General features: G+C 47.8%; 1 protein-coding gene across 1 annotated transcript in view; it reads right to left on the bottom strand.

The window, feature by feature from the left end:
• Positions 1-20,352, bottom strand: part of PPM1D (protein phosphatase, Mg2+/Mn2+ dependent 1D) — a 36,025-nt gene extending 15,673 nt beyond the window's left edge. The window contains exons 1-4 of the mRNA XM_058164104.1: positions 19,544-20,352; positions 7,150-7,378; positions 3,817-3,941; positions 1,965-2,155 (exon numbers count right to left, since the gene is read on the bottom strand). Coding sequence (XP_058020087.1) covers positions 1,965-2,155; positions 3,817-3,941; positions 7,150-7,378; positions 19,544-19,949 — 951 coding nt within the window. The 5' untranslated portion in view covers positions 19,950-20,352. The remainder of the gene's footprint in view (positions 1-1,964; positions 2,156-3,816; positions 3,942-7,149; positions 7,379-19,543) is intronic.
• Between the last annotated feature and the right edge of the window lie 3,925 nt (positions 20,353-24,277).

The raw sequence follows: 24,277 nt of genomic DNA, 5'->3' as shown, positions 1-24,277 counted from the left end.
TTAAGAGGGGTAGACTTCCATTCCCAGAATTCCCCAGCCAGCATCCTTTAAGAGGGGTGGACTTCCACTCCCAGAATTCCCCAGCCAGCCTGCTTTAAGAGGGGTAGACTTCCATTCCCAGAATTCCCCAGCCAGCATCCTTTAAGAGGGGTGGACTTCCACTCCCAGAATTCCCCAGCCAGCCTGCTTTAAGAGGGGTGGACTTCCATTCCCAGAATTCCCCAGCCAGCCTGCTTTAATAGGGGTAGACTTCCATTCCCAGAATTCCCCAGCCAGCATGCTTTAAGAGGGGTAGACTTCCATTCCCAGAATTCCCCAGCCAGCATGCTTTAAGAGGGGTGGACTTCGATTCCCAGAATTCCCCAGCCAGCATGCTTTAAGAGGGGGGGCTTCCACTCCCAGAATTCCCCAGCCAGCCTGCTTTAAGAGGGGTAGACTTCCACTCCCAGAATTCCCCAGCCAGCCTGCTTTAAGAGGGGTGGACTTCCACTCCCAGAATTCCCCAGCCAGCCTGCTTTAAGAGGGGTGGACTTCCACTCCCAGAATCCCCCAGCCAGCATGCTTTAAGAGGGGTAGACTTCCATTCCCAGAATTCCCCAGCCAGCATCCTTTAAGAGGGGTAGACTTCCATTCCCAGAATTCCCCAGCCAGCATCCTTTAAGAGGGGTGGACTTCCACTCCCAGAATTCCCCAGCCAGCCTGCTTTAAGAGGGGTGGACTTCCATTCCCAGAATTCCCCAGCCAGCCTGCTTTAAGAGGGGTAGACTTCCATTCCCAGAATTCCCCAGCCAGCCTGCTTTAAGAGGGGTAGACTTCCATTCCCAGAATTCCCCAGCCAGCATCCTTTAAGAGGGGTGGACTTCCACTCCCAGAATCCCCCAGCCACCATGCTTTAAGAGGGGTGGACTTCCACTCCCAGAATTCCCCAGCCAGCCTGCTTTAAGAGGGGTAGACTTCCATTCCCAGAATTCCCCAGCCAGCCTGCTTTAAGAGGGGTGGACTTCCACTCCCAGAATTCCCCAGCCAGCCTGCTTTAAGAGGGGTGGACTTCCATTCCCAGAATCCCCCAGCCAGCATGCTTTAAGAGGGGTAGACTTCCACTCCCAGAATTCCCCAGCCAGCCTGCTTTAAGAGGGGTGGACTTCCACTCCCAGAATTCCCCAGCCAGCCTGCTTTAAGAGGGGTGGACTTCCACTCCCAGAATTCCCCAGCCAGCCTGCTTTAAGAGGGGTGGACTTCCATTCCCAGAATCCCCCAGCCAGCCTGCTTTAAGAGGGGTGGACTTCCACTCCCAGAATCCCCCAGCTAGCGTGCTTTAAGAGAGGTGGACTTCCACTCCCAGAATTCCCCAGCCAGCGTCCTTTAAGAGGGGTGGACTTCAACTCCCAGAATCCCCCAGCCAGCGTGCTTTAAGAGATGTGGACTTCAACTCCCAGAATCCCCCAGCCAGCGTGCTTTAAGAGATGTGGACTTCAACTCCCAGAATCCCCCATCCAGCATGCTGTAAGAGATGTGGACTTCAACTCCCAGAATCCCCCAGCCAGCGTGCTTTAAGAGATGTGGACTTCAACTCCCAGAATCCCCCAGCCAGCGTGCTTTAAGAGATGTGGACTTCAACTCCCAGAATCCCCCAGCCAGCGTGCTTTAAGAGGGGTGACTTCCACTCCCAGAATTCCCCAGCCAGCCTGCTTTAAGAGGGGTGACTTCCACTCCCAGAATTCCCCAGCCAGCATATTAACGGGCTTGCTAAAGTTGCTAAGGTTTACTGTGTTTGTCAAAGCACAACAAAGTGATGATAGGGAACATTACGTGAACAGGAGTACCAAAAACAATCAAGCTGCTGGCCACGATTACTTGATCAAAGCCCATCATCTTTTTACGTGAAATGCATGCAAAGTTAAGGTTTCAATCGTGCGGATCAGCAAAGAAAGCAAAAAACAACAACGGTACTCCTGACAGCTCACCATAAAATACTTTTTCTCTTCGTGGTCCTGGCACATGGATATAGCCTCCTGGGGTGGGATCATGTTCCACAGTCCATCACTCCCCAAAATTATATATTTATGCTTCTGAGGATCTAGTGTGTGTACACTTGTGTCCGGTTCTGGAGAAACCACGAACTCCCCGCTGTAGAAGTCGTAACTCCATAGATCACCTGTATAAAAAAACAGAGCAGAACAAATTAACAGAGTTGGAAGGGACCTTGTAGATCATCTCGTCCAGGGGTAGTCAACCTTTTTATACCTACCGCCCACTTTTGTATCTCTGTTAGTAGTAAAATTTTCTAACCGACCACCGGTTCCACAGTAATGGTGATTTATAAAGTGTATCGTCATCTGCGCATGCCTCTCGCGCATCGTGGATTGGGTTTGTGGGGGGCGCCGGCTACCAACTCTGCTTGTCTGTTACAGCTGGGTGGTGGTGGTGGGGAGATGCGCGAGCTATTCTGGGATGAGGCTCTTTTGTTTGCGGTCGCACTAAAGCGCCATTTAGTTTCACTTAGGTAACGTGAACTAAACTTATGCGCGGGCGATACAAATAGTATATTTTTCAGGAATTTAAATTGTCACGGGGAATTTTATGAAAACTTAATGAAAATGTTTTTAAATAATGCTATGAAAATTTTTTAAAAAGTCAATTAAATGTAAAAAAAAATAAAAAGGAAAGTGCTTCAGTATCGGACAAAACCCCTACCATGAAAGCTGGAATGCCCACTAGTGGGCGGTAAGGACCAGGTTGACTACCACTGATCTAGTCCAACTCCTCACCTAAGCAGGAGACCTTGCACCCATGATGGCGAAACTATGGCACGCTGTGGCACGCAGAGCCCTCTCAAGCTGTTGTGTCTCACCCGCTTTCACCGCAGCCGGGATCTTCTTATCTGCTTCCGAACACGGAGGAATGTCCTAGTATGCCTCCCGGCCCCAGCCCTGGCTCCATGCCCAGACAGGCTGAGGAGGAAGAAGTACCTCCAGCCCCAAGCTCTGGCTCCATGCCCAGGCAAACGGAGCAACTAGACCCCTCCCCCTCCCCCACAGAATGTGAGCCTGAGGAAGGTCAATTACCAACAGCTGCAGACTGGAGTGACCCTCGCTTCAGAAGAATTGATAGGCGGCGGCGACAGAAGGAAGGGAGGGGCAGGCCTGGATAAGTGCTGAGTCATGGAGCCACACCCCATGGCCTATATAAAGGACCTGCTTTCTGGCATTCTCTGAGTCAAGCAAAGTCTAACATATCTTGCTGAAGTCACTTTCTGGTCTCCTGCCTGCCCTGAGGACTTTGCTAGGACTTTGGCAGAGCTGCAGAGGCATGCCTGATTCGGATTTCCCTGACCCGGTCGTCAGTGGAGGAGTGGGACACGACACAAGCCTTCGCCCCAGCTGAGCTCTACCACACATTTGCACGCACCTCCTGCCGGGCAGCTGATTTTCCAGTCTGTGCCACAAATGCACGGGGGTCGCAGCACAGATGGGAGATGCGTGCGTATGCACGGGAGCAGGGGGATCACACGAGAATGTGCGGGGAATCAGGGAGCATGCACGCATTGCATTATGGCTTGTAAGTGCAGGGAGGCCTACTAGGCCCAAAACGGGATGCAGGGGGAGTGCAGCGGAGGGTCGCACACACATGCGCAGAGGGGAGGCAGACCACGAGGGTGCTGCAAATGTCGTAAGTGTGAAAAAAACGGTCACTTTTTCCAGGCCGTTATAACTTCGAACGGTTGTTGAAGTCATAAATCGAGGACTCCCTATGAACTCCTAAATCTTTCAGTCGATCCATCACGTCATTTCATTTCGGTTCATGGAGGCTACTTACCAAGAGCTCGGGCCACTGCCAGGAAAGGAATCTGATCGATAACGGTGCTTCTTCGAACCGGACCGTTGTGACTCAGACGAGGGCGTTTCCAAACCACCCGATTCACGCCGGATTTATTGATCACACTAAAACCATCGGAGAGAAGAGAGGGGAGGGCGAGGAATACAATGAAGGGTGAAACTTTTAAAAGAAACGAAAATTTCAAGGCAGTGTGTACTAAACAAAGACTTCTACAATGCATGATTAGAGGTACCGGTTGGGATCTATAAAGCCCTACTTGGCCCGGTTAACCGAGGAATATAACAGCAATCAACAATAACACATAGACTTATATAGCGCTTTATAGCGCTTTACGGCCTTCTCTAAGTGGTTTACAGCAGGGGTCTCCAACCTTAGTAACTTTAAGACTTGTGGACTTCAACTCCCAGAATTCCTCAGCCAGTTTTGCTTTGCCGGCTGAGGGATTCTGGGAGTTGAAGTCCACAAGTCTTAAGAATAGAATTTAGAATAGAATTTTATTGGCCAAGTGTGATTGGACACACAAGGAATTTGTCTTGGTGCAATGCTCTCAGTGTACATAAAAGAAAAGATACGTTCATCAAGGTACAACATTTACAACACAATTGATGGTCAATATATCAATATCAATCAATATAAATCATAAGGATTGCCAGCAACAAGTTATAGTCATACAGTCATAAGAGATTGGAAAGAGATTGGTGGTGGGAACTATGAGAAGATTAATAGTAGTGCAGATTCAGTAAATAGTCTGACAGTGTTGAGGGAATTATTTGTTTAGCAGAGTGATGGCCTTCGGGAAAAAACTGTTCTTGTGTCTAGTTGTTCTGGTGTGCAGTGCTCTATAGAGTCGTTTTGAGGGTAGGAGTTGAAACAGTTTATGTCCAGGATGCGAGGGATCTGCAAATATTTTCACGGCCCTCTTCTTGATTCGTGCAGTATACAGGTCCTCAATGGAAGGCAGGTTGGTAGCAATTATTTTTTCTGCAGTTCTAATTATCCTCTGAAGTCTGTGTTTTTCTTGTTGGGTTGCAGAACCGAACCAGACAGTTATAGAGGTGCAAATGACAGACTCAATAATTCCTCTGTAGAATTGGATCAGCAGCTCCTTGGGCAGTTTGAGCTTACTGAGTTGGCGCAGAAAGAACATTCTTTGTTGTCCTTTTTTAATGATGTTTTTGATGTTAGCTGTCCATTTGAGATCTTGCGATATGATAGAATCCAGAAATTTGAAGGTTTCTACTGTTGATACTGTGTTGTCAAGTATTGTGAGAGGTGGAAGTATGGAAAGGTTTCTCCTAAAGTCTACCACCATTTCTACGGTTTTGAGTATGTTCAGTTCCAGATTGTTTTGGTTGCACCACAAGGCTAGTCGTTTGACCTCTCGTCTATATGCGGATTCGTCATTGTCTCGAATGAGACCAAGCACTGTTGTGTCATCTGCGAACTTCAGTAGCTTAACAGATGGATCATTGGTGATGCAGTCATTGGTATACAGAGAGAAGAGAAGTGGGGAGAGCACACAGCCTTGGGGGGCCCCTGTGCTAATTGTACAGGTATTTGATGTGATCTTGCTTAGCTTCACCTGCTGCTTCCTGTTTGTTAAAGTTTCCAAAGTTGGAGACCCCTGGTTAACAGCATGGGTGTCAAACCCACAGCGTCTCATTGCCGTCACATGACGTTTCGCGACATTTTCCCCATTCATGGAGCTGGGGTGGCCTGCACGTTACACATCCAGCCCACCAGTCGCCAGTTTGACACCCCTGATTTTCAGAGTCATCCTATTGCCCCAATAATCTGGGTCCTCATTTTATCGACTTCGGAAGGAAGGAAGGAAGGCTGAGTTGATCTTGAGCCGGTCAGGATCAAACTTCCTGGTTGTGGGAAGAGTTAGCCTGCAATACTGCATACTAACCACTGTGCCACCACTGTGCTACTTCCTTCCTTTTCTCTCCTTCCTCCCTTCCCTCCCTCCCTCCTTCCTTCCTTCGCAACAGCACTTAAGACAGTGGTTCTCAACCTTTATAGTGCTGCGACCCCTTTAATACAATTCCCCACGATGTGGTGACCCCCAACCGTAAAATTATTTTCGTTTTGAATTTATCGCGCCTGAAGCCATATTGGCTAGCGATCTGAACTGCTCCCGATTGCCTTGAGGACGGAGGCATTAAAGCGGAGACTCCTCCCCTATTAAGTTTATCGCGCCTGAAGCCAGATTAGGCTAGCGATTGGGAGTGATTGCAGCTGGCTTGAGAGGGAGACATCAGAGCAAAGATTTCTCTCTTTTTTAATTGATCGCGCCTGAAGCCGAATTCGGCTAGCGATTTGAAGAGCCTGCAGCTGGCATGTGGAGTCAACTATTGGAGCGCAATTCTTCGACTCGCAAGTATACTTCCCGTATTTCCGATGGTCTTAGGCGACCCCTGGCAAATCGTCATTTGACCCCCAACGGGATTGCAGCCCACAGATTGAGAACCGCTGACTTAAGACTTATATACTGGTTCGTAGTGCTTTGCAGCCCACTCTAAGCGGTTTACAGAGTCAGCCTCTTGCCCCCAACAATCTGGGTCCTCATTTTACTGACCTCAGAAGGATGGAAGGCTGAGCCAACCTGGAGCCAGTCAGGATCAAACTCCTGGCTGTGGGCAGAATTAGCTTGCAATATTTCATTCAAATCACTGTGGCACCAGGACTTCCTTCCTTCCTTCCTTCCTTTCCTTCCTTTGTTCACAATAGTACTTAAGACTTATATACCGCTTCATAGTGCTTTACAGCCCACTCTAAGCGGTTTACAGAGTCAGCCTCTTGCCCCCAACAATCTGGGGCCTCATTTTACCGACCTCGGAAGGACGGAAGGCTGAATCAACCTTTGAGCTGGATCGAACTGCTGGCAGTCAGCAATGAATTAGCCTCCAGTACAGATAGTCCTTGACTTACGACCACAATTGAGGCCCAGAATTTCTGTTGCTTAAGAGAGACAAATGAAATTTACCCTATGTTACAACCTTCCTTGCCACAGTTGGCAGCTGCCAGTGTCTCGGGGTCACACGATCCCCTTTTGCGACCTTCTGACAAGCAAAGTCAATTGGGAGGGGGGAGCCAAATTCACTTAACGACCATGGTACTAACTTACACTGCGGTGATGCACTTAGCAACGGCAGTCAAAACCATCGTAAAACGGGGCAAAACTCACTTAACCGTCTCCCTTAGCGACAGAAAATTTCGCCTCCGTTGTGGTCGTAAGTCAATGACTTACCTTGAAGAGGTTAATAGAAAAAAAACACATTTTGAACAAGCCCAGGTGAGATCCGTTACCTTCCCCCAAGGCCTTCAATCCGCTGCCTCTCCTTTGGAAGCTCAGGTTTGTGATCCTGCGTCACTTCCACGGCACGGACGTATTCATCTTTCGGGTCATCCTGGACTCCGAGAACCACACCCGAGTCGCCGACGTGAGCCACGTACATCTTTGAACCACGGATGATTACCACGCTGGCTGTCGTGCCTGAAGTACTTGGAAGGCCCGTCATGGTCTTTGGCCATTCTGCTGCAAAGGGGGGAGGGGGGAAAATAATTATAAGCTATATAAGAAATACATAAATCAGTAAGTACTGTATGTTTCAAAACATAAGATGCACCTTCCCCCCCACCCAAAAAAGAGGGTGAAAATCTGGGTGCGCCTTATATGCAAAGGGAGGTTTCAGAGGCTGAAAAAAGCATCAGTAAAGGAGCTTCAGAAAAGAAGCCCCCAAACGGAGCTTAGGAAAAAAGCCCCAAATGGAGCTTCAGAAAAAAAGCCTCCAAACAAAGCTTCAGAAAAAAAGCCCCCAAAACGGAACTTCAGAAAAAAAGCCCCAAATGGAGCTTCAGAAAAAAAGCCCCCAAAACGGAACTTCAGAAAAAAAGCCTCCAAACAGAGCTTCAGAAAAAAGGCCCCCAAAACGGAACTTCAGGAAAAAAGCCTCCAAACAGAGCTTCAGAAAAAAAGCCCCAAACAGAACTTCAGAAAAGAAGCTCCCAAACAGAGCTTTAGAGGCTTTTTTTCTGAAGTTCTGTTTTGGAGGCTTTCAGAGGCAGAATTTTTTTTTTCTGAAATGGAGTTTCAGAGACAGGGGGGGAAAAGCCAAAAAAAGCAAGGCACAGAGCTCAAAACCAAGGAACCTGTTGGTAAAATTCACCTCTGGGAACAGCTGATTGGGGGTATCCGGGAGGCCGATCCACCTGCCAATCAGCTTTTTTCTTATTTTCCTCCCCAAAAACTAAGATGCGTCTTATACTCTGAAAAATATGGCAAGTAAGCAAGCAAGAGAACAGGTTTTGTCTAATACAGGGGTGTCAAACTCAAGGCCCGCGGCCACATCCGGCCCGCAGAGTGCTTAAATCTGGCCCATGAGGTCGGCCTGGAAATAGCAAAGGACTGGCGTGCGATGCTTTGGAAGCCAAAATGGGGCGCGGGGCGATGGTGAAATCCAATTTTTTTTACAACAGGTTCTGTGGGCGTGGCTTGGCTTGGCTTGGCTGATGTGGCAGGGGAAGAATACTGCAAAATCTCCATTCCCTCCCCACTCCAGGGGAAGGATATTGCAAAATTCCCATTCCCTCCCCACTCTGGGACCAGCCAAAGGTGGTATTTGCCAGTTCTCTGAACTACTCAAAATTTCCGCTACCGGTTCTCTGAACTGCTCAAAATTTCCACTACCGGTTCTCCGAACTACTCAAAATTTCCACTACCGGTTCTCCGAACTACTCAAAATTTCCACTACCGGTTCTCTGAACTGCTCAAAATTTCCACTGCCGGTTCTCTGAACTGCTCAAATTTTCCACTACCGGTTCTCTGAACTGCTCCAAATTTCCGCTACCGGTTCTCCACAACTTGCTGGATTTCACCCCTAGCACGGGGGCCCGTGTGACCCCCCCCCCATGCCCAGTTTTTGGCCTGGACGGCATCCTGCAGCACTCTGCTAGCTAAAACGGGATAGGGGGAGATGCATGAGGCCCCGCACGCTCTTTTTTTTAAATTTGAATTTATATCCCGCCCTTCTCCGAAGACTCAGGGCGGCTTACACTGTGTCAAGCAATAGTCTTCATCTATTTGTATATTATATACAAAGTCAACTTTTACTGCCCCCAACAATCTGGGTCCTCATTTTACCTACCTTATAAAGGATGGAAGGCTGAGTCAACCTTGGGCCTGGTGGGACTTGCAGTATTTGCAAGCAGCTGTGTTAATAACAGACAGACTTAGTCTGCTGGGCCACCAGAGGCCCCTTGTGGCTGGCAAAGACCTTCAGGAAGTCATCCAGGCTGGAAATGGGGCATAGTGGTGAGGGGGGGCTTCACATGGCCTCCCCATGCCCCATTTTGGCTGGCAAGGTGCTGCAGGAGGCGTCAGTCCCGTCTCCTCCCCACCCCAACCCAGCCGGCCGGTGGAGAACTACAATGCTGATCGGGCCCAGTTTGACGTCCCTGGTCTAATACTTAAGGCAGCAGGCTAGAAGCCAGGAGACGATGAGTTCTAATCACAGAACTCAGGAGATCAGCTCAGGATCCAAACAGTTCTCGGCAGACTTGAACAATGTACCTTATCCCACAACACGTAATTTAATGTGGCAAGGTTTTTACACCTGGGCAGAAAAAAAACCAAAATTATGAGGCAGAACATGGTTCAAAAACAGTCACTGGGAGAGGGACTTTGGAGTCTTAGTTGACCATCCCTTAAACATGAGCCAGCCGTGCACGGCAACAGCCCAAAAAGCGAATACAGTCCTTAGTTGCATAAACAGAGGCAAAGAATCAAATTCACGTGAAGTATGAGTACCGCTTTACAAAGCCTTAAGAAGGCCACACCTGGAATCCTGCATCCAGTTTTGGTCACCACATTATATAAAAGATGCTGAGACTTTGGACAAAGTTGACTTTGTATATAATATACAAATGGATGAAGACTATTGCTTAACACAGTGTAAGCCGCCCTGAGTCTTCTGAGAAGGGCGGGATATAAATTCAAATTAAAAAATAGTGAAGAGACAATCAACTAAGATGATTAAATGCCTGGAGACAAAAACATATGAAGAACAGTTGCAGGAATTGGGTTTGGCCTGTCTAGAAAAAAAGAAGGATTAGGAGTGACATGATAGCAATATTCTAGTATTTGAGGGGCTGCTACAAAGAAGAAGGGGTTTATTGTCTCCAAAGCACCTGAGGGCAGAATTCGCACTGTCAGGAAATTTCTCCTTAGTTCTAGGTTGCTTCTCTCCTTGATTAGTTTCCATCCGTTGCTTCTTGTTTAGTCTCCAGGTGCTTTGGAGAATAGCTTGACCTTCTTGGGTTTTTTCCCTTGAAAATTTTTAGCTTCTCATCCAAGAAGCTTCCTCAGTTCTAACTGATTGGTGAGGAATAGAAGGATTTTTTATTTTTTGCAGTTCTGGTCGTTGGCACTCTGAAAGCCAGTGTTAGCTCTTTTGAGAATCATTCAAGACAGAATAACAGTTGGAAGGGGACTTGGGAGGTCTTCTAGTTCGACCCCTTCTAAGTCCAAAGCCTTTATTATTTCAGACACATGGTTGTCCAGTCTCTCCTTTAAAATGTCCGGTGTTGGAGCACCCACAGCTTCTGGTGGCAAGTTGTTCCACTGATTAACTGTTCTGTCAGGAAATTTCTCCTTAGTTCTAAGTTGCTTCTCTCCTTGATTAGTTTCCACCCGTTGCTTCTTCTCCTGCCTTCAGGTGCTTTGGAGAATAGCTTGACTCCCTCTTCTTTGGGGCAACCCCTGAGATATTGGAAGACTGCTATCATGTCACCTCTGGTCCTCCTTTCCATTAAACTAGACCAGGGGTCAGCAACTTGCAGCTCTGGAGCCGCATGTGGCCCTTTCACTCCTCTGCTGCGGCTCCCTGTCACTCAAAATATGTGTCACAACCGCCAATGTGCGACACCCGCCGACACGCGATTTATTGAGCTTTTCAACCCCCAGTAGGCCAACCGTGGATAAATCCAAGACAAGAAAAATTTCGGAAGAAAACAGAACATTTAATTCAACGACATAGGCTAGCTCAAGAAACAGTCAGGCAGGGGAAGCGTTTTGTGGCTCCCGGTGTTTTCTTTTCTGTGGGAAACGGGTCCAAATGGCTCTTTTGAGTGTTTTAAGGTTGCCGACCCCTGAACGAGACATACTCAGTTCCTGCAACCGTCTTTCGTGTGTTTTATCCTCTAGTCCCCTCATCATCTTGCTTGCTTTTCTCTGCAAGCAAAGTCCATATTCTGGAGAGAGAGAGAGAAGGACCATTGGTTTGACAGTCCAAGAGGCCATCAATGTCAAAACTGAACACAGCCCCCTCTCAACAGAGGGGGAGGGATACTACAACACCACCTACCTCCTATACCAGGGGTCTCCAACCTTGGCAACTTTAAGACTTGTGGACTTCAACTCCCAGAATTCCTCAGCCAGCTTTGCCTCCCTCTCTCCCTTCCTCTCTCTTCCTTCCTTTCTTTTCCCCTTCCTCCTTCCTTCCTTCCTTCCCTCCCTCCCTTTTCCCCTTCCCTCCCCTTCTTTCTTTCTATCCTCCTTTCCTCCCTCCCTCCCTCTCCCTTTTCTTCTTCCCTTCCTCCTTCCCTCCCTTTCTTCCTCTTCCTTCCTCCTTCCCTTCCCTTTCTTCTTCCCTCCCTCCCTCTCTTTTTCCCTTTTTCTTCCTTCTCCCCCTCCCCCCTCCCTTTTTCTTCCTTCCTTCCTTCCTTCCTCCCACACTCCCTCCTTCCTTTTTCCTTCCTTTACTCCTCCCTCCCTTTTTCCCTTTTCTTTCTTTCTTTCCTTCCTTCCTTCCTTCCTTCTCCCTATCCCCTCCCTCCATTTTTCTTCCTTCCGTCCTTCCTTGTGGACCTCAACTCTCAGAATTCCTCACCCAGCAAAGTTTTAAGACTTGTGGACTTCAACTCCCAGAATTCCTCAGGCAGCAAAGCTTGAATAGAATTTTATTGGCCAAGTGTGATTGGACACACAAGGAATTCTGTGAGTTGAAGTGCACAAGTCTTAAAGTTGCCAAGGTTGGAGACCCCTGGACTATACAACACGGTCCTTTCAGCAGTTCCAAGAAGATTGCACACCTGTTTATACAGGTGTGCAATACAGGGTCACCTGTTTATACAGGTGACCCTGAGGGTGCAGGTAAATCCCCAAGTACTCTCAGTAAGCTAATGACTGACCTTCAGTGTGCTAACAAGCGGACGACTGCAAAGAACATAAACCCTTCCGTTACCCACCACCATTCAGTCAGAACTGAAGAAGCTTCTTGGATGAGAAGTGAAATGTTTTCCGGGAGGGGGAGGGGAAAAAACTAAATAAGTTGTCTTTCGAAAAGCATGTTCGAGATAACCATGGTTGAGAATCTCTTCCTAGTGGTTCGAGAAACCACTTGGGGAAAAAAAGCATAGCTTCTATATAAAGCAGGAGTCTCCAACCTCGGCAACTTTAAACCTGGTGGACTTCAACTCCCAGAATACCCCAGCCAGCTTTGCTGGCTGGGGATTCTGGGAGTTGAAGTCCACCAGGTTTAAAGTTGCCGAGGTTGGAGACCCCTGATATAAAAGGAGTGTTGGAAGAAATGTCCATCTGGGTTCAGTTCCAAGTGGGGAGAAAGACAACTGGAACCATGTATGGAGACTGCTTGGAAAGATGGTTTAATGGTGGGCAGGACCAGATGGGTTTGAGGTCGTGGACAAACAAGAGCCGAGATGCTGAGAGTGCTTGGGTTTTATACCCTCTGTTGGGCTTTTGAATTTGAGCTTGTGTTGTCAGACTCCCATGGGGCCACGCAGGGGTAACTTTGTAAGTTGTCTGTGTCCCGGGCACGGTTGAGCCTTGCTGGCTGATGTTGTCATGAAAGGGCTTTGGGCAATTCCTACTATGGCTCTGCCTGAAGGAGGTAGATCTTTCTTATGTAGAAGAGACTGGCCCAGGCCTTAATGGCCCGTTGACAAAGATGGGGAGGGGGGGTGAGTTTCTGCCTCCCTTTTAGGGGAAATATTCTGCCCTTTTTAATATTTCCTAAAATATCTCATTTTCCTAGGAGAGGAGCATGGCCTAGCATGGAATCAAATACTTCCTTCTCAGGATATACTTAACATGTGAAGCTGAATGTATTTATTGGTTTACGTCTGTTTATATTTTGTGTTTATTTTATTTTATTTATTTATTTATTTTATTCGTCATAACAGCTTACATAAGCATAAGCATGAAGCAATAGTAGGACAGGAACGGTAGGCACGCTTGTGCTCTTATGCACGCCCCTTACAGACCTCTTAGGAATGGGGTGAGGTCAATGGTAGACAATTTTTGGTTAAAGCTTTGGGGATTTTGAGAAGAGACCACAGAGTCAGGTAGTGCATTCCAAGCGTTAACAACTCTGTTACTGAAGTCATATTTTCTGCAATCAAGATTGAAGCGGTTCACATTAAGTTTAAATCTATTGTTCGCTCTTGTATTGTTGTGATTGAAGATCACATTACATAGAACTCATGGTAGTGAACCTATCTAATACCCCTTCTTCTACACAACAACCACCCTGTGAGGTGGGAGAGAGGGGCGCCCTAATTTTGATCACATGAAACCCCCCCCCGGGATTGCTGCAACGGTCACAAGTGTGAAAAATGGTCACAAGTCACTTTTTTTTTCAGGGCCGTTGTGACTTCGGTCACTAAATGAACTGTTTTAAGTCAAGAACTACCTGTACTTGAATTCCCACAGCTCCCAAGAGCAATTCTAAAAAGTAGGGTGTTCCAGGCCAGGCGTTGTAGAAAATTTACTTTTTCTGATAAAACAGAAGGCAGGGAGGGAGGGAGGAGGGAAGGAGGAAGGAAAGGAGGGAGGGAGGAGGAAGGAAGGAAGGAAAGAGAAAGAAAGAAAGGAAGGAAGGAAGGAAGGAAGGAAGGAAGGAAGGAAGGAAGGAAGGAAAGATGAGAGGAGGAAGGGAGGAAGGAGAGGAAGAAAGGAAGGCAGGGAGAGAGGAAGGATGGAGGGGAAGGAGAGGAGAGAGCAAGGGAGGGAGGAAGAACAAAATGGAAGAAAGGAAGGAGGAAGGAAGGAAGAAAGGAAGGAAGGAAGGAAGGAAGGAGAGAGGAGAGGGGAGGACAAAGGAAGGAAGAAAGGTGAGAAGGAAGGAGGGGAAGGAGGAAGGGAAGGAGGAGGGAGGAAAAGAGGGAGAAAGGAGAGGAGAGAGGAGGAGGAAGAATGAAAAGGAAGGAAGGAAGGAGAGACGAGTGGAGAGGAGAGGAGGAAGGAAAGGAGGAGAGGAGGGAGGGGGAGGGAGGAAAGGAGAAAGGAAGGGAGGAAGGAAGAACAAAATGAAGGAAGGGAAGGAAGAAGAAAGGAAGGGAGGAGAGGAGAAAAGGAGAGGAATGAGAGAGGCAGGAAGGAAAGGAGGAAGGAAAGGAAGAGGAGGATAGACGGAAAGAGGAAGAAAAGAAGCAAGGTGATACAGAAGGATGTTATGAAATGAAATTTGAGAAAGCTGAAATCCAGCCACACACACACACACACATACACACAAACACACACCCCTTCCTTTCGCTATCAAAAGCTAACATTTTGTTCTTCGCATCTGGGCCTCTCTCTATCCCCCCCCTCCAGCCCTCCTTTACTAATGCATTCCAGCCAGGTTTGTCTTCAGCGGAGGGCCTCTGAAGCCCGAGGGACTAAAAGGAAAGATAAAAATTACACTTATGAGCTGAGCTTGGGAAAACCCGTACGTAATAACAGAGGCCCTTTAAAATCAACCAGGGCGTAATTTGAGCCGACAGGTTGAAAAACTGAGCTGTGTGGCTATTCCCCCCCCCCTTTTTAAAAATGGGGCAAAACTCACTTAATAACAGCCTCGTTTAGCAACAAAATTTTTAGTCTCCATTGTGACCGTAAGTCCAGAGCTACCTTTACACACTGTTGAACGGCCAAAGAAAAGGAAAGGTCCCTACTAACCCTGTAACCCCTGAGTAAAATAATCCTATGGACCTCAATTGGGTCAATCGAGAGAAAATATTCCTTACACTTCCACACAACCATTTGCAGCAAACGGCAAGATCCAGCAATGCCCATCCTTAAAAGTGAGAATGGAAGACCTCCTTCCCGATATTCCAAGTTTACTCCAAGAATACAGGAGTCCCCGACTTACAACAGTTCATTTAGTGACCCTTCAAAGTTACAAGAAGACTGAAAAAAGTGACTTACGACAATTTTTCACACTTACAACCGTTGCAACATCCCCATGGTCACATAATCAAAATTCGGACCCTTGGAAAGTGAATCATATTTATGACAGCTCCCGGGGTCTTTTTTTTTGTAATTTTTTTTAATTTTTTAATAAACAATCATACATAAAATCATCTTCGATCTAGATACATTGTGTCGGTGGGTTGATCCCCGATCTTATGTGCTACCTGCCATATACATTCCAATTAACAGAATAGAATAGAATAGAATAGAATAGAATAGAATAGAATAGAATAGAATAGAATAGAATAGAATAGAATAGAATTTTTATTGGCCAAGTGTGATTGGACACACAAGGAATTTGTCTTGGTGCAGATGCTCTCAGTGTACATAAAAGAAAAGATAGGTTCAGAATAGAATAGAATAGAATAGAATAGAATAGAATAAAAAATTTTATTGGCCAAGTGTGAGTGGACACACAAGGAATTTGTCTTGGTGCATATGTTCTCAATGTACATAAAAGAAAAGATACGTTCATCAAGGTACAACATTTACAACACAATTGATGGTCAATATATATTGATGCAGAGCCCTCTCTGTGGGCACACGCACTGTGCCAGCTGCTTTCCTTGTTTCCAGTGTGCCAGCTGGTCTTCGCGGGCACCGGAGCACCAGAAACCGGCCCAAAAAACAGGCCGTTTTTTGGGCTGTTTTCCAGGTCATTTTTAGGGCCATTTTTGCCCTAAACACAAGCAAGCATGTGCCGGCCAGCTGGTCTTTGGATTTCCAGCACTCCGGCATGCGTCACAGTTTGGGCACTCGGTCCCGAAAAGGTTCGCCATCACTGTTCTAGTGCAGCGGTTCTCAACCTGTAGGTCGCGACCCCTTTGGGGGTCGAATGACGATTTGCCAGGGGTCGCCTAAGACCATCGGAAATATGGGAAGTATACTTGCGAGTCGAAGAATCGCGCTCCAATGGTTGACTCCACAAGCCAGCTGCAGGCTCTTCAAATCACTAGCCAAATTCGGCTTCAGGTGCGATGAATTAAAAAAGAGAGAAATCTTTGCTCTGATGTCTCCCTCTCAAGCCAGCTGCAATCACTCCCAATCGCTAGCCTAATCTGGCTTCAGGTGCGATAAACTTAATAGGGGAGGAGTCTCCGCTTTAATCCCTCCGTCCTCAAGGCAATTGCAAGCAGTTCAGATCGCTAGCCAATACGGCTTCAGGCGCGATAAATTCAAAACGAAAATAATTTTACGGTTGGGGTCGCCACATCGTGGGGAATTGTATTAAAGGGGTCGCAGCACTATAAAGGTTGAGAACCACTGCTCTAGTGAGTTCAAACAGGACTTACAAGTTAGAAAAATATATACAGAGTGACTCATCCATTGCAACTTGTCTCAATCTTCACTTGAGCATGCATAATTTAGCCACAGGATTTATTTATTTTTTTGACATTTGAATAAGGGAGTCAACCTTGTTCTTTGAAGAACAAGGTATCTGGTTTCACACATGACGCTAATAGCGTGGGGAAAAAATTGTAAAAGCTGGATTCAAAAAAAATTTTTTTTCTAATATATCAGAAAAATAAATAAAAGCTGGATTTACACTTCTCACTTGGGAAACACTTATAAAATCTGGTTTCACACGACACTAATTTATCAGAAAATATAAACCCTGGTTTCACACATGACACTAATACATTGGGAAAAAAATATATAAGCTGGATTCACACCTGATCCTGGTATATTAGAAAAAAATATAAAAGCTGGCTTCACACATTTCACTCTTAATATATTGGGAAACACTTATAAAAGCTGGATTCACACGACACTAATTTATCGAAAAAATATAAAAGCTGGAATCCCACATGATATTAATATATTGGAAAAATATAAAAGTTGGATTCACATATCCCACTCTGATCTATTGGGAAACCACTATAAAAGCTGGATTCACACATGACACTTATATATGTGGTGGGCGGGAGGAATACAAAATTCTCACAACACACAAACCCCAAACCAACTTCTCTTCCCCACACTATGGCTTTTCATGAATATGAGGTATCCAGCTGTGGGCAGAGAATGTGGCTTGTGTAGAAAGGTACTCAAGATGTGGGAGAAATACAAGATTTTGTGTTACTGCAAGACATTTAATCACAACCTAAACAAGCCAGTAATGAATCAAGCAATATAGATATTCCTCGACTTAACAGCCATTCTTTCAGCCTCTGTTCGAAGTTACGATTGTTGACCCAGGCCCAAGTAGGTAGTAGGAAACTCCGTCAGTGAAAAAAACAAACTTTATTCGAACAGCTGGGAACTGTTACTTCATTCCCAGTGTCGGTCAACTCAAAGTGAAACAAATGCCTCCCAACACAAATTCCTCAGTTATCTAACAAACCTTAGCCCAATTAGGCAAATTGCCAAAGGCCCTTCCTGGCAAACGTCCAGAAGCCACAAAAACAAAAATGTACACAAAGCAGAGGACGGAGCAGAAGACGCAGCTACAACGTTGTTTTCTGGCAAAGCTCAAATGCCAGTGCTGGTTTGTTTTAAGCAATCATCTCTTGGCCTTACTCCTGAGTTGTCCTCTCTGCTAGAGCTGCTCTTGCCTTCTGGCAGTTCTTCTCATGTGTGTATTAGGAACAGGCTCCTCCTGTTTCTCTGCCTCACTACTGTCAGCCTCTGGAGGCTCTGGAGTCGGCACCTCACTCCCCAATGGCCCTGGCCCCACCTCAGCCTCATTGCTCTCAAGACTCCATTGCCAGCTCCACAGGCTTGCAACCATCACAGTATCCACACAGTCACACAACACAAACAAAATTCAGGCGCTTGGCAACTGGCCTGTGTTTGTGACTGTTGCAGTGTTCCGAAGTCATGTGATCACTCTTTGGAAACTTCCCAGCTGGCTTCCGACAAAAAAAGTCAATGGGGGAAGCCAGATTCGGTTAACAACTTCCCGATTCACTTAACAACCGTAGCGATCGTCTTAATAATCAGGGCCCCCCCAAAAAATAAAAGGCTCGTAAAAGCAGGCACAACTCCCTTAACAACCACTTTGCTTAGCAAGGACACTGTGGTTGTAACTCGAGGACTACCTGTAGAAACCTCCCTTTCAGTTAGTAAGGTTCACATGGACGGGACCCAGAAGTTGTATCGGTATTGGGCCCCAAAGTTTAGTAGCATTTGGATGCTCAACCCATCTTGAGGGTAGATAGTAGGGGAACCCTGGTTCACACAATCCCGGGTCGAACTATACAACCGTGTAAAACATAGCTCTACTTGACTCTAAGGCCTAAGCAGTTCCTTCTACACGCAACCTACAAGTTGGAACACGGCTACGTGTCTTCTGTAAACACGCCACTCGAGAAGGCCAATGGCGGGGTGGGGGGTGGACGGACATTAAAAACCAGCTAACAATCACAGAACTATTTCATCATCATCATTATTACAGAATTAAGTGTGCATGTGAAGGGCTTTGGGGTTTAGTTATAGGAAGAATACCTTTAAGGCTGGAGTCTCCAACCTTGCCAACTTTAAGACTTATGGACTTCAACTCCCAGAATTCTGGGAACTGAAGCCCAGAAGTCTTAAAGCTTTGCTGGGTGAGGAATTCTGGGAGTTGAAGACCACAAGGAAGGAAGGAAGAAAAAATGGAGGGAAGGGATAAGGAGAAGGAAGGAAAGAAAGAAAGAAAAGGGAAAAAGGGAGGGCGGGGTAAAGGAAGGAAAAGGGAAGGAGGGAGGTTGGGAGGAAGGAAGGAAGAAAAAGGGAGGGGAAGGGGAAAAGGAAGGTAAAGGGAAAAAGAGGGAGGGAGGGATGAAGAAAGGGAAGGGAGAAGGAGGGAAGGAGGATGGAAAGAAAGAAGGGGAGGGAAGGGGAAAAGGGAAGGACGGAAGAAAAGAAGGAGGAAGGAAGGAAGGAAGGGGAGAGGAGGAAAAGGGAGAGAGGGAAGGGGAAAAGAAAGGAAGGGAGAGGGAGGAAGGGAGAGAGGGAAGAAAGGAGGATAGAAAAGGGGACGAGGGAGGGAGGGAAAGAAGGAAGCAAGGGAGAAAGGGAGAAAGGAAGGGGAAAAGAAAGAAGGGAGAGGAGGAAGGAGAGAGGGAAGAAAGGAGGATAGAAAAGGGGACAAGGGAGGGAGGGAAAGAAGGAAAGAAGGAAGCAAGGGAGAAAGGGAAGGGGAAAAGAAAGGAAGGGAGAGGGAGGAAGGGAGAGAGGGAAGAAAGGAGGATAGAAAAGGGGACAAGGGAGGGAGGGAAAGAAGGAAAGAAGGAAGCAAGGGAGAAAGGGAAGGGGAAAAGAAAGGAAGGGAGAGCAAGAGAGAGGGAAGGAAGGAAGGATAGAAAAGGGGAAAAGGGAGGGAAGGAAGGAAGGGAGAAAGGGAAGGGGGAAAGGGAGAGAGGGAAGGAAGAAGAGGAAAAGAAAGGAAGGAAAGAAAGAAGAGGGAGAGAGGCCGAGGCCGGGCTCCTTCCTTCCCTCCCTGCCTCCCTCCCTGGGCGGCCGACTTACGCAGCTTCTTCCACATGGCGCGGTGGCAGGCGAGGAAGCCCTTGCGGAGGGCGGCGCAGACGGCGGCCGGCTCGGCGGAGCGGAAGCCCTTCTGCTTCTTGATGAAGGGCCAGAGGTTCTCGCGGGCGAAGTGGGCCGCTTCCCGCCCGCCGTGCCCGTCGCACACGGCGAAGAAGGCCACCGAGCCCGGCCGGGGAGGAGGAGGAGGAGGCGGCGGCGGAGGAGGAGGAAGAGGCTCCTCGCTCGGCGGCCCGGTCCGGCCGGCTCCCTCCTTCTCGTCGTCCTCCTTCTCCTTCTCCCGGCGGGGCTCGGGCTCCAGGACGATGTGGGTCACGTCCTCCATGTATTTCCTGCCTCCCTGGTCCGAGAAGAGGCTGACCGCCAGCGAGCAGCAGGGACCCTCCATGCGGCCCCCCCACCCACCCAAGCACCGGCACCGGCGGCAGCAAAAGCCGAGGAGGAGGAGGAGGAGGAGGAGGAGGAAGGCTCCGGGCCTCGCTTGGCCTCCGTTGCCCCGACGGGCCTTTTTTTTTTTTCTTTTCTTCCTTCCTTCCTTCCCTGGGTTTGTTTTGTATTGTTTACACGCGCCGGGAAGGAAGGAAGAAGCGGCGGCGGCGGCAGAGGCGCTGTTCGGACATGCCTTGTTTTTCTCCTTTTCCTCCTCCTCCTCCTCTTCCTCTCTTTCTCCTCCTCTTCCTCTTTTTCCTCCACCTCTTTTTCTCCTTCCTCCTCCTCCTCCTCTTTCTCTTTCCTCCTCCTTTTTCTCCTCCTTTTTCTCTTTCCTCCTCCTCCTTTTTCTCCTTTTTCTCTTTTCTCCTCCTCTTTTTCCTCCTCCTCTTCCCTCCTTTTCTCCTTCCTCCTCCTCCTCCTCTTTCTCTTTCCTCCTCCTTTTTCTCCTCCTCCTCCTCCTTGTCCTCCTCCACTTCCTCTCTTCCTCCTCCTCCTCCTCTTTTCCTCCTCCTTCCTCTCTTTCCTCCTCCTCCTTTTTCCCTTTCTTCCTCCTCCTTTTTCTCTCTTTCCTCCTCCTCCTCTCTTTCTCCTCTTTTTCTCCTCCTCTTCCTCTCTTTCCTCCTCCTCTTTTTTCTCTTTTCTCCTCCTTCCTTTCCTCCTCTTTTTCTTCTCCTCTCCTTCTCCCCCTCCTCTCCTTCCTTCTCCTCCTCCTCCTCCGCCTGGAACGTTGGAGAGGAGGGGAAAAAAAAGAAGTGGGGGCGGGGGCAGGAAAGCGGCACGAAACAATCGCCGATGGAACGCTGGGGAGCCCAACGTTCCAAAAGGAGGGGGGAGGGTTAAGAGGAGGAGGGACCGCCCACCCTTTTCCCGGGCCCCGCCCACTAAGCGCGCCTCCCGTCTGGCCCCGCCCCCCACGCTCAAAACCCCGCCCCTTCGCCAAGCTTGCAGTCTCTTTTTTTTTAATTATTTTTTTCTCTTTTTTCCCCCTCCTCCAAAGGAATAATAATAATAATAATAATAATAATAATTTAATTTGTATACCGCCCTTCTCCCGAAGGACTCAGGGCGGTGCACAGCCAGAATAAAAATACAAAGAGAAACAATACATATAATATTAAGAACACCCCTTATTCAACTTAGAAACTTATTCAATTGGCCAAAAATTTAAAATACAATAACACCCTATAAAAATTTACAAAAATTTAAAACCCATAAAAGTAAATTAAAAATTTTAAAATCAAGCCAGTTTCCTTTCCTGGGGCTGGTTGGCTTAGATCAGGGGTCTGCAAACTTGGCTCTTTTAAGACTTGTGGACTTCAACTCCCAGAGTTTCCTTTCCTGGGGCTGGTTGGCTTAGATCAGGGGTCTGCAAACTTGGCTCTTTTAAGACTTGTGGACTTCAACTCCCAGAATTCCTCAGCCAGCTTTGCTGGCTGAGGAATTCTGGGAGTTGAAGTCCACAAGTCTTAAAAGAGCCAAGTTTGCAGACCTCTGACTTAGGTTGCATTGGGACGAGCTGGAGGTGGGGGGAGCTCTCGGGGAGGTTCTGATCGTAACCCCCCCCCCTTAAAAAAACAAGGTTTGATCACTGAGAGAAGTAAAGAGAAGAAACTTGAAGAAATTAGTGGCCATGTTTATTTGATTTGTTCTGTGGGAACTGAAAAGAAAGTGAGGAGGAGAGCGACAAAGGGCAGAAGCCAATATTTGGATTAAACGAGGTGGGGGCACTCTGTCATTACTTTGAATTTGGGACCCACCCACCCCACACATCTCCCATACCAGGGGTGAAATCCAGCAGGCTCTGACAGGTTCTGGAGAACCGGTAGCGGAAATTTTGAGCCGTTCGGAGAACCTGTAAATGCCACCTATGGCTGCTCCCAGAGTGGGGTGGGAATGGAGATTTTGCAGTATCCTTCCTCCAGGAGTGGGGAAGGAATGGGGTTTTTGCAGTATCCTTCCCCCAGGAGTGGGGTGGGAATGGAGATTTTGCACGATCCTTCCCCTGGAGTAGGATGGGAATGGAGATTTTGCAGTATCCTTTCCCTGGAGTGGGGTGGGAATAGAGATTTTGCAGTATCCTTCCCCTGGACTGGGGTGGGAATGGAGAGTTTGCAGTATCCTTCCCCCTGGAGAGGGAAGGGAATGGGGATTTTGCAGTATCCTTCCCCTGGAGTGGGGTGGGAATGGAGAGTTTGCAGTATCCTTTCCCTGGAGTGGGGTGGGAATAGAGATTTTGCAGTATCCTTCCCCTGGACTGGGGTGGGAATGGAGATTTTGCAGTATCCTTCCCCTGGAGTGGGGTGGGAATGGAGATTTTGCACTATCCTTCCCAAGTTTGCAGACTCCTGACCTATTGCAACCTTTTTTTACAAGCCAGGTTCACTTAACTGTGTTACTTATCAACTGCAGTGTTTCATTTAACAATTGTGGCAAAAAAGGTCGTAAAATGGGTCAAAATTTCCTTCTGGGTTCAGTTCCCAGTGGGGAAAAAGACACTGGATTCATGGAAGTTGCTTGGAAAGGTTTATTGATGAAGAGGGTCACATGGCTTGGAGATCTTGGGCGGGGGGAAAAGGGAAGAGATGCTGAGATACCCTCTCTGGCTTTGAACTTCCTGGGGCGCAGGAAGAGTATCCTGATTGGTTGTCGTCAGAGGTCATAGCTAGATTTTTGGATTGTCTGTGTGTTATGTTTGGTTGAATCTTGCTGGGTGATGCATTGAAGGGCAATTAAATGGCTCTGCCTGAAGGAGGTAGATCTTTGTTATGTAGAATAGACTGGCCCAGACCTTAATGGCCCATTGACAAAGGTGGGGAGGGGGGCTGAGTTTCTGCCGCCCTTTTAGGGGAAATAGGGACGTGGTGGCTCAGTTGGCTAAGATGCTGAGCTTGTCAATCAAAAGGTTGGAAGTTCAGCAGTTCGAATCCCTAGTGCCGCGTCACGGGGTGAGCTCCTTTTTACTTGTCCCAGCTTCTGCCAACCTAGCAGTTCAAAAGCACGTAAAAAATGCAAGTAGAAAAATAGGGACCATCTTTGGTGGGAAGGTAACAGCGTTCCGTGCGCCTTTGGCGTTGAGTCATGCCGGCCACATGACCACGGAGACATCTTCGGATAGCGCTGGCTCTTCAGCTTTGAAATGGAGATGAGCACCGCCCCCTAGAGTCAGGAACAACTAGCACACATATGCAAGGGGAACCTTTACCTTTTAAAAATATTTCATTTTCTAGGAGAGGGGTGGGTTTTAACTTCCTACAGTTGCTAGGGTGACAAATGGCCATGGGTCCCTTTTTTCAGCGCCTTTGTAACTTTGAATGGTCACTAAAGGAACTGTTTGTAAGTCAAGGACTACCTTTAGTTTGGCTTGCCAAGGTACCAGCCCATTATAGGACACGCTTGCATGCTCCCCAAGGTGCGCCACAGGAAGGCAAGCTGGCTTCACAGCAGAAAGACCAGCAGCTCTTCCTGCAGGGTCTGTTGTGCCTTGCCCACCCTCCTCTCCGCAGCCGGGCCCCTCCCACCTCCTGCTATCTCAGCCAAAGACTGATAGTGAAGAAGAATGGCCTGGCATGCCCCCAGCCCCAAGCCCTGGCACCATGCCCAGGCAAACTGAGCAAACAAACCTCCCTCCTATAGCATGTGAGCATGAAGCCAGCCACGAGCTAGAATTGCCAGCAGCTGAGCAGGAAGACGAAAAGTGGACAGATCCCCGCTTCCGGAGAATGGAGAGGCGACGTCAGCAAAAGGAAGGGAGGGGCAGGCCTGGATAAGTGCTGAATCATGGAGCCACATCCCATGGCCTATATAAAGGATCTGCTTTCTGGCATTCCTTGAGTCAGGCAAAGTCTCATCTTGGATTCCTGCCTGCCCTGAGAACTCTGACAGGAATTTGGCAAAGCTGCAGAGGCTTCGTGGCCACGCTTGATACAGACTTCCCAGGCCCGGCCGTCGGAGGAGGAGTGGGACACGACAGGGTCACCCAAGGCCCCCTGTCTCTCCCCCAGAGCTGCCTTGCAAGTGAGCACCGCAAACGAGAGCCTTGCTGGCTTTGCAGCTTGGCCAGCAAACAGGCTGGATTTGATTTGAATCAAGACGATTTAAAGTCCTAATTTTTAAAGACCAATTGTCATGTCCGCTGTGAAATTGTGTGAATGCATCAATGCAGTGCACGTTGCAAAGCTTGGATTCATTGAATGAGTTTACTAAAAATGTAAATATTGCAGAATATACAGCCTCAGTTTATTTTATTTATTTATTTATTTATTTTGTCGAGTACCTATTAGATAA

Source organism: Ahaetulla prasina, chromosome 1 (genome assembly GCF_028640845.1).
Source record: "Ahaetulla prasina isolate Xishuangbanna chromosome 1, ASM2864084v1, whole genome shotgun sequence".
NCBI lineage: Eukaryota > Metazoa > Chordata > Lepidosauria > Squamata > Colubridae > Ahaetulla > Ahaetulla prasina.
This window is presented reverse-complemented; position numbering and strand designations above follow the sequence as displayed.